Source organism: Rosa rugosa, chromosome 1, assembly GCF_958449725.1.
Source record: "Rosa rugosa chromosome 1, drRosRugo1.1, whole genome shotgun sequence".
Classification (NCBI taxonomy): Eukaryota; Viridiplantae; Streptophyta; class Magnoliopsida; order Rosales; family Rosaceae; genus Rosa; species Rosa rugosa.
In genome coordinates, this window is record NC_084820.1 from 5,537,914 (window position 1) to 5,548,370 (window position 10,457).

General features: G+C 40.5%; 1 protein-coding gene across 1 annotated transcript; it reads left to right on the forward strand.

Annotated features, from left to right (window-relative positions):
- Positions 1–539: 539 nt before the first annotated feature.
- LOC133731618 (uncharacterized) lies at positions 540–1,542 on the forward strand. The gene is made up of 2 exons (XM_062159028.1): positions 540–594; positions 857–1,542. The coding sequence occupies exons 1-2, from the start codon at positions 540–542 to the stop codon at positions 1,540–1,542; spliced, it is 741 nt and encodes a 246-aa protein (XP_062015012.1).
- Positions 1,543–10,457: the final 8,915 nt, after the last annotated feature.

Here is a 10,457-nt window from a genome sequence, read left to right on the forward strand (position 1 = left end):
ATACGAGGCTGTGAGGACCGTAAACACTGCGTACCGCTGGGAGGACTCCGTCTGTTTGTTACGGTTATCCCTGTGGGATGAGCAGTTGCCCTTGTGGTAATGCTGGTCCTTTTGCCGCTTGCTCAGGTAGTTGCCCTGTTGCCACACTCTCTTCTTATCAGTTGGAGGTGTAGCAGAGGTTTTGTTAGCGGTCTCCTGATGGCTGGAGGAAGGCTGAGTGGACTTTGCCGGCGTTGGCGGTGATGGTGGGGTTTCTCCATTTGTGATGAATTCTGCCTGTGTATGGATGACGGCTTCGCTTATGACATGGTCATACGCAACATTTGGATGATTATAATTGAGATGATAGAGAAATGGTTCATTTAGGAGTCCTTGCTTGAAGGCTGCCAGTGTGATTACACGCATTTATATGTGTGTAATTATATCTAAAACACTATAAATAAGCAAATCCCCATGTCAATTAATATGTAATTAATACATTTTTATTTTTATTGTAGAAAATAAACGAAGTTGCGGAAACGAGATAGAATGAGGCGAATATGGTGAAGATTGGAATGTTCGACAAAAAGACGATGAGGTCAATGCCGGTCAACCGTAGTCAATGCCAATGAAAAAGTGATCTCATTGCCTCCAAAAATATGTGCCGAAGTACATTGAGAAGAGGAGAAGAAAAAATAGAAAGAAATGAAGTTTGATTAAACTTCCCGGACCAAAATGCACATGCTTAGGTGGTGCCGATGAAGAATTAGATGCTTGAGACTTTGAAGATGTAGAATGAGATAAAGAGGTCTTCCTTCCTTGTGCACCTCCGGGAAGTACATTTTCTTCCTCCCCGGCTTCCTTGTGTCATGTGTAGGCATCCGGACTTTTGATGCTTTGTTGAGGAAATATGGGGTCAAGCATAAAGTTGCCACACCTTACCACCCTCAAACTTCCGGTCAAGTAGAGGTGTCAAATAGGGAGATTAAGAGGATTTTAGAAAAGACGGTCAACTCTTCTAGAAAGGATTGGGCCATTAAACTTGATGATGCTTTATGGGCCTACCGGACCGCATATAAGACCCCTATTGGCATGTCTCCTTTCCGCTTGTGCTATGGAAAAAATTGTCACCTTCCGGTCGAGCTTGAGCACAAGGCTATGTGGGCTATCAAATTTTTGAATTTTAACTTGGAAGCAAGTGGTGAGAAGCGGAAGCTTGATCTTTGTGAGTTGGAGGAGATTCGGGAAGAGGCATATGAAAGTGCCAAATTGTTTAAGGAGAAGACCAAGGTGATACATGATCGACACTTGGTGAAGAAGACATTTCTTCCCAAGCAAAAGGTTCTCCTATACAACTCTAGGCTCAAGTTATTTCCCGGGAAGTTGAGATCTAGGTGGAGTGGACCTTTTGAGGTAGTTGAAGTTTTCCCTCATGGTGCTATCACAATCAAGAATCTTCATGGTGGGGAACCCTTCAAGGTAAATGGGCACCGATTGAAGCCCTATATGGACTCTACCTTTGACTCTCAAGAGGAGGTGATCACCCTCCAAGATGTCCCTTGACTCACCCATGACATATGGACCGGCAATGAAGTCCTTAAACAAAGCGCTCGCTAGGGAGGCAACCCTAGCATTACTTGTGATGCTTTTTATTGTTCATTTTGCATCAATAAGGCTATTTAGCCATCTTTTTGGGAGGTTGGGAGGTGCTTGGAGTGTGGAGGTCATGGAGGATGATTTTGGGTTGTGAGTTGATGGGATGAAGGCCATGAGCTTAATGGAGGACCCTTGTCCTTATTCCTTAATGGGCTATTTGTGATGCATTGCTCTTGGACACTACACATTTCTCAATGGAATTGATCTTTTCATGAGCACCTAGAGCGATTATGGAGCATATGTTAAGGAAATCAAGGCCTTGTGCCTTGAAGTGGTGTCTCATATTGGTCTTCTCCGAAGGTCGTGAGCAATTGAGGGTCGACAAAGGGGGTTTTCCGTAACTTTACTCGGCATTTAGATTTTTATTTTCGCAGTTAATTTTTGTGCTTTCGCCCGGACTTCACTCTCATGCCTAAATCCGATACGGATTTTAGCTTTCGAGCTCACTTTACAACATTGAGGACAATGTTGGTTTTAAGTGTGGGGGTGAGGGCTCGGGCGCCTATAAAAAAAAAAAAAAAAAAATTAGATTAGATTAGCTTTATGTAATTATATTTTAGTGGTTAATGCCTTTTCCAACCCCAATGACGAGCCATGGACTTAACTTGTTGTGATTGTGGATAGATTGAGCATGATCTAGGACTTTGAATTTGTTTTGTAATTGAGTGCATATGTGATCTATGCTTGACTATATGTGTGCACATAGCCTATGGTTAGGTTGGTTCATCATAATTAGAGAAGCATATAGATGATTTGATTGACTTGCATGCCCTTATTTGTGAGCTTTTGTGCCTATATCTATAGTGTATGCATTGTTCATTCACTTTTTCTTCATGTGTGTACAATTTCATGACATTGCGTATCTAGAACTTGCTTGAGACCTCTCGAGGCTACTTTTAGCTTGCGACATGATAGAAAGGATGGAGGCATTAGGACTATATACCACCATGGCCAAAGAAGCATGTGCCCAAAAATATTTACCACTAGATTGCCACTTTGAGCCTATTTATATGTTTTAGCCTTTTTGTTCATTACCACCACAAATTCCTACCTAGCCTATACACTTTTATCCTACCCTTCCATGGTAGTTGGTGAAGCGATTCGAGAGAATGACTTTATGTTTGAGTGCTTCAAAAGAAAAAGAAAAGTCAAAAGTGTGAGGTTACAAAAGAATAAGTGTGGGGGTGAGTGATTTTTGTATAGAAAAGAAAGTTTCGAAAAAGTACCCAAAAAAAAAAAAAAAAAAAGGTTCAAAAGAAAAAAAAATAGAAAAAGAAAAAAGTGTTCGAAAAAGAAAAAAAAAAAAAAGAAAAAAAAAAGAGTCAAATAGAAGAAAATCCAAAAATAGAAAGAAAGTAAAGTATTGTATATAGTTTAGTGTGGGTTGTACATTGGGTTTAGAGTAAGTGAGTTAGCGTTCGAAAACAAAAGTCATATATCTCTACAAGAGAGAGTTGTTTCACCGGCTTACATGGACTTTGTATTTCCTTATCCTTCATTTCTATTAGCCACTTGCCTTTAGTCCCATTACAACCAAATAAAAGACCTCTTAATCTTGAATGTTGTGAGCTACCTAGCGGAGATGAGATCGAAGAGCAAGCATATGGCGGCGTGTGTTGTGAAATTGCTTTTGAGTGAAACACTTATAGCCCCTAAACACTTGAGCGGTAATATGTAGTGAATCTATGTGAGTTTAGTGAGTTATATTGGGTCTTCTATATGCCTATTTGATTGTGGTGGATTGATTTGACACGTGGTCAACACATGCATATACTTGAGCATTTCTCACATGTGCATCTTAATTGCCTTACAAATTCATAATTCCTATGTTGTGCTTACATCTATTTCACGGTCATGTACATAATTAGTTCTCTGAGGGTTATGGTTGGAAAGGCTAATACCACATTTTCTTTATGTTTGAGCATATGTGTTTGAGTTAATAGATTTTTGGCTATTAATTTACATTTAGTTTGCTTGGGGACAAGCAAAGTTCAAGTGTGGGGTGTGATTACACGCATTTATATGTGTGTAATTATATCTAAAACACTATAAATAAGCAAATCCCCATGTCAATTAATATGTAATTAATACATTTTTATTTTTATTGTAGAAAATAAACGAAGTTGCGGAAACGAGATAGAATGAGGCGAATATGGTGAAGATTGGAATGTTCGACAAAAAGACGATGAGGTCAATGCCGGTCAACCGTAGTCAATGCCAATGAAAAAGTGATCTCATTGCCTCCAAAAATATGTGCCGAAGTACATTGAGAAGAGGAGAAGAAAAAATAGAAAGAAATGAAGTTTGATTAATTAAGATAATTAATCAAGTGGTTAATTACTTAATTGATCAAGGGTAGTAGCACAATGTTAATTAAGCATGATTATTGGCAAGCACGTGCAGCCCCTACCTTCAGATTCTTTTTTCTTTCTGGTTGCACATGATCAATCATCCACCATCCATCATGTGACACGTGGCAGCTGATTCTTCTTTCTTCAGAGACAACACCGAGACCACACCACACATTGCCTTATCCATCTCTTCCTCTCTTCGCAATCAGAATAGCCACCCAGCACCTAATATACATATACGACTACTGCCAAAGTAGGAAATTTGCATCTACATTAGATTAGCTTCCGACACATGAGATTTGGGTGAAGGAACCTCCCTAGCACCCGACATTCTCATTATATTGTTCACACTTTTCTAGTTTAATTTCCTTGCATTTTTATTAATAGCTTTGCATTTTATTACTTTTTGTTAAGTTTGAATCAATTCTCAAATATTAAATCCATCGACTCATTTGTGTATACCCATCTTGAGGCTACAAGTTAGTGGCTTTGAATAGGCTTGGTGTGAGCTAAGCCGAGCATTGCCAAGGCTTGGTGCCTTGATTGTTTATAGTTTTTTATTTTACTTTTTATTTTTCTTGTGTGCTTTTAGTATCCTACCGCCAATTACCTTGGTTAGGTCCAACGCCTAATCCCCGAGGTACGATAAACTAAGGTCCAAATACTTCCCTTACTTGACACGATTCGTACGCTTGCGAGAGTTTATGATTCAAGTCACAGTGCCATTGTTTTATCTAGATCACGACATTGAGACGCCACCGCTCGCCACCTGGTGACAAATGCCTTCAGTGTTTCCTCTGCACCTTGTTTGACGTTGAACAGCTGGCTTGTGTTGTGATGTCAGGCGGCCAACAGGATGAACCGAGAAAGGAAAGAGTTTGATAGTGCGTGGAATGAGTCGATGGATCTCGGTGGGCATTCAAAGAACCAGCTCATTGCCTCGCTATCTAACGTTTCGCTGAACAACTGGTAGAGGGTGGCGTCATCAAATCCCTTGTTGTTGGTGACTTTTTTGAAGGTGTCCATATGGACGAAGGGGTCAGTCATGCCGCTATAATGTGACATCTTTGGTGTCTTTGAGTGTACTGGTCTGACGACTTGCAGGATCCTGGCGGTGAATGGCCTTGGCCTGGACACAAAGAGCGGATTTGGGATTGGCGCTGGGGCGCCTGCCTCCGCCCAGATTAGCCTTTGCTTTAATTGTTGCATCCTTTCCAGGATTAGGGCGGTTGCGTCGCCAGCGGGTCCCGCCTGGAGGTTCCGCTGCGCCAGCTCCCGCCTAGGGGCAGGCGGATTACCCTCGGTTCTAGCCCTAGCTGCAGAGCGGTTGGTGTGCAGTTGTGACTCCGCCTCCTGCTCCAACATTAGTCGGGGCAGGGGAGGTGGGCCCATTCCCAATAGTTCTGGTGGGTTCAGTGGTACCTGCATCTGCATGATTGGTGCGGGTACCAAGCCGTCGGTATTGGGTCGACTACGTCTGGTGCTCTGCGATTGCTCGCTCTGCGCTGGGTTAGCGTTTGCCTCCAGCGCCTTCTTCAGTTCGTCGAATCTTGACATCAGCGTGGCCACTTGCTTTTGGGCCTCGTCCTTTTCTCTACTCTCTTGTTCGCTCTCCCTGTTTGCCTTGTGGAGGTCCGCCAATGCCAGCTCATACATAGCGGCGAGGTCTTGGCCTGGTGGGCGACTGCTGCCTGGTCGGGTCTCTGCTGTAGTTTGTGTCAGCGGGACCTGGGGAGTGACCTGAGGTTCCACGCTAGGGTTGATCGGTGTGTTGAATAGTGCTCGGTTAACGTTAACAGCTGAGTTAACGTTAGTCGCGGGGTTGGTGGATTGGTCCGCCTGCTCTTCAGCGTTTCCCCCGCTACTGTTAGTCATGGTGGTTGTTGTGGTGGGATGGTCTTTTGTTCAAGGATTCCCACAGACGGCGCCAATGTTAATGTCTAAGATTCAGCGGTGGCTAAACCTTGGTTGACGTTGGTCCGATGGGCGGACCGCTACTTGTGGTGTAATCAATACTTCCGCTACTTGTCAAGTAAAATACAAAGGGCGTCAGAGGGAGACCGCGCTGGGCGGTCTTCTCTTCTCTGATGCCTAAGTTAGTCAATGTATTTATGTTGACAGAATAATAGTAGGTAAGTAGTAAATGCGTAATTAATGAGGAGAGAGGAGTGAACCTTTTATAGGTGGGGAAGAGGCTGACCTCTTCCTTTTTTTCGATATGGGACTGATATGCTTCAGTTCCCAAATCGTGGAGCTTCTGATGCTATTTGGGCGCGGCGCGTGGTGGCGCGTCAGCGGTGATTTGGGGGTGAGCCGGGGCTCAGGCGGTAGCCTGCTTGGCTGTGTTTCTGTAGGTCACACCGTTGGTGGTAGTTGGTACCGCTGGCAGTAGCATGAGCGTGGCTCATTATAACTAATTATGCTTTGGCAAATGCTCATGTAAGTACAGGGTGGGAATGGAACCTATGGTTGAAGTCTCGACGAAAGGAATTTTGGTTTTGGTGGAAGGAATTGTTTCTATTGGTTCTCTTGAAGGAATTCTTTCTACGTTGGAACCTATTCCTATTGTTTGAATTATCCACTAGATTCACCTTAGATTTTCCTTCTTCAATCTGCTCCTCTAACCTATGCTTCTCTTCTACCCTAAGGTTGTTGAACACTTTGTTTAAGGTCAACTCTCCTTGTTTGTGCCTAAGACTCTTGGCAAAGTTTGACCAACTAGGGGTAGTTTATCTATGAGGTAAGACACTTTGAATTCTTCGGTAAACTTGGTTCCCTTTGACTATACTTTTCTTAAGAGGTCTTTAAACTCATGGATTTGCACACTCATGGTTTTCTCCTCAACCATTTTGTAGCTGTTAAAGGTTGACACAGTAAAACGATCTATGCCTGCATCATCTAACCCATACTCAGCTTCTAACTCTTCCCAAAGGCTCTTTGCACTAGTGGTATCACGATAAACATCATATAGATCATTAGAAAGGGTGCTGAGAATCCTATTGCGACAATGATATTCTATTTCATCTTTTGTCATCTTAGGAGTGGTGGATTTTGAGCTTTGTGTTTCACTAGTGGGAGTGGAAATTGTAAGTGTGGTTTTCTTTGAAGGAGTCTCACTAGTTGTATCTTCTAAGGCGGAAACTAACCCTAAGACGGTTAGCCAATACCTCATTTGTTTTTGCCATCTCCTAAAGTTTTGGCCATCAAATTTTCCAGGTTTCACACTATTGGTTTCTATGGTATCCATTCTAATTCCAACAATCAAAGAGATGCAAATATTTCTGAAAATTGAAATACAAGTCTATTTGAGATTTCCTAACTTGAATCAAGGACTAAACATTTAATAGAAAATATAGGAAAAAATATCGTTTTAGTCACTCAACTTTCGCTTGATTGACACTTTGGTCACTCATATTTATAAAATCTCACTTTAGTCATCCAACTTTAACTCTGACTATCACTTTAGTCCGCTAGTGAATTTTTTCGATAAAAAAAGTCACATGACGCCTAACATGTCATTTTTAAGGGTTATTTTCGTCCTATAATTTTAGAAAATTTCAACCTATATTCAAACCAAAGGTCTCACATCTCTTCAACATCTTAAAATAACCCTTGAAAAATGGCATGAGAGGCGTCATGTGACCTTTTTTATTGGAAAAATTCACCGGTGGACTAAAGTGATAGTCGGAGTTAAATTTGAGTGACTAAAGTGAGATTTTATAAACATGAGGGACCAAAGTGTCAATCAAGCGAAAGTTGAGTGATTAAAACTATATTTTTTCCGAAAATATATGTATTCAAGCTAACAATAACAATGATATCAATAAAAGCTGATAGTAAATGATTGAATATATATAATAGAAAACACAATAATTACTATTTTCTTAACGAATTGTCAATTTGATTGTAGAAAGCAAAACAACCAATTAAGTATAAAATTGTAACAGCAATTTAAAAGGTCTAAAGTGAAGTAGATAGTTGATTAAAATCGGTTAAAAGAAACTTAACATACAAAGGCTTTAGATTGTTGTAAAAATTTGGGTTTTTTTCTTTGTAAAATTGATTAAAATAGAAAATAAATTTGGTAAAATAAAAGAAAGAAAAGTTAAGATAAAAATAGATAGGCTAATAGATAATATATATATATATACATATTTTATCCAGAGCGAGGCCTCGCTTTGAAATTTCAAAGCGAGGTTAGGGTTTAGGGTCACTTTTTGGTCTCATATCCACATCTCGACCGTTCAGTTTTTAGGTACTAATGTATAGATCATCTATGCAAAATTTCAGCCAAATTGATGATCTTTAAGGTATCTAACTCACTTAAACCAGTGGACGAACTGAATCTGTCCAACCTAAACCGTACTAGCTTTAAGGCAGTTATCAATGCCTTAACGACCATCAATTTGGTTGAAATTTTGCAGAGATGATCTATACATTAGTAGCTAAAAACTGAACGGTCGAGATGTGGAAATGCGACCGAAAAGTGACCCTAAACCCTAACCTCGCTCTAAAATTTCAGAGCGAGGCATCGCTCTGGATAGGATATATATATATATATATATATATAGTAAAACCAAAGTGAGAAAACAAGCCTGGTATGGTGAAGCACGTCAAAAGACGCTGTCCTAAAGCCTTTGTAGCCTCCCTACGTGCAGGTGCTGACGGTCTACAAGACTCCAAGATACGACCCCAATACAAGCAACCAAAAGTCCGCTATGAGCACGTTCACAGTCGGATAGAATCTCCAAGTCACAGAACCGTTGCCCAAAATAATAGTAAAATATGGAAGGTAGTAATCAAAGTGGTAGTATGTAAATGAGGAGTAGAGATAACCCTTTTGTTGTTAACAACTTGGGAAACATTGTTGCCTTTTATAGGCTCCAATTATCTCATGTAACCTCCATCATAAAACACACCATAAAATCAGAAAATTAAATCCCAAAATGAAACTCCTATAACTCCCAAATAATTATAGGATTAAAAGCATAAGTTACAAATTGAAAATTGAAAATTGAAAATTGAAAATTGAAAATTGAAAATTGAAAATTGAAAATTGAAAATTGAAAATTGAAAATTGAAAATTGAAAATTGAAAATTGAAAATTGAAAATTGAAAATTGAAAATTGAAAATTGAAAATTGAAAATTGAAAATTGAAAATCAAATTAAATTAGATTAAATATTTTAAAATCTTTTAAAATACCAACATGGGGGATGTATGGCCTCATAATTTTGCCTTTAGCATTGATCACAGGAGGCCACATAGAGTTTCACCTCCTTCCGCATTCCAGGTCAAGCGAAGTTGCGGGATAAACGAGTCAGCGTTTGCAGGTACCCAGAGTGACCTGCCATCAGTGAACCATGGTACTCATGCAGGAGTTTAGCACGCCAATCCGAAGTTCCTGGGACAAAGATTCTATTCTTGTATATGAGTCTGCCATTGGTAAGTGAAAATTTCTTTTTTGTGTTCTGACCCTGGGAAAGTGCTTGAATGGTGGAGCTGGCCTTGGTGTCTTTTCTGCAGGGATTTTCAATATGGTGGATGCAATCAAAGATCGGTGCTGAAACTGTTTGGATTGCCATTAGCTCATGCTGTCTTGATAAGATGTCAGGTACTGTATTGAGCTTCCCTGCTTTGTACTCAATGGTGTAATTGTAGCCCAATAGTTTAGAGAGCCACTTGTGTTGAGCTGGGGTAGAGATTCTTTGATCGAGGAGATGCTTGAGTGTTTGATGGTCTGTTTTGATTGTAAAGGAATTCCCTAATAGATGGGGTCTCCACTTTTCAATTGCAAATAGGACGGCAAATATTTCACGGTCATAGGTAGACTTTACTTGATGGTTTTCTGTGAGGGCTTTGCTGAGAAAGGCCACAGGGTGTTTGTCTTGTGTCAAAACAGCACAAATTCCTTTAGCACTTGCATCTGTCTCAATTGTGAATGGCTTTGTGAAATCTAGTAAAGCTAATAGGTGCCATGGTGATTGCCCTCTTGAGGTTTTCAAAAGCCTACTCAGAAGCAGCTGACCATATGAAACTGTCATGCTTTAGCATCTGTGTAAGGGTTGGGCCAACATGCCAAAGTCTTTCACGAACCGACGACAGTAACCGGCCAATCCCAAAAAGCCTCGTAGTCCCTTCAAGGTTTTGGGTCTGGGCCAGTCAAGTATACACTGGACCTTGGCCGGGTGCACTGCCACTCCATGCTCACTTATGACATGACCCAAATAGTGCATCGTGGGCTTTGCCAAATAACACTTACTCAACTTGACCTTGAGTTGGTTTTCTCTTAACACTTTAAAAACAGCTTCCACATGAATAATGTGCTGATGCAAGTTTGAACTATAAATTAGTATATCATAAAAAAAAAAACAAGAACAAACTTACGTAGCATAGGTCGAAAGATGTGATTCATCAATGCTTGAAATGTCGAAGGTGCATTGGAAAGCCCAAATGGCATGATCGACCATGA

Excerpts from the sequence above, each read along its gene's own strand:
- LOC133731618 (XM_062159028.1), top strand. The coding sequence starts at position 540 with ATGGTGAAGATTGGAATGTTCGACAAAAAGACGATGAGGTCAATGCCG. Across the intron at positions 595-856 it reads GAGGTCAATGCCGGTCAACC|GCATCCGGACTTTTGATGCT; the intron begins GTAGTCAATGCC and ends TGTCATGTGTAG.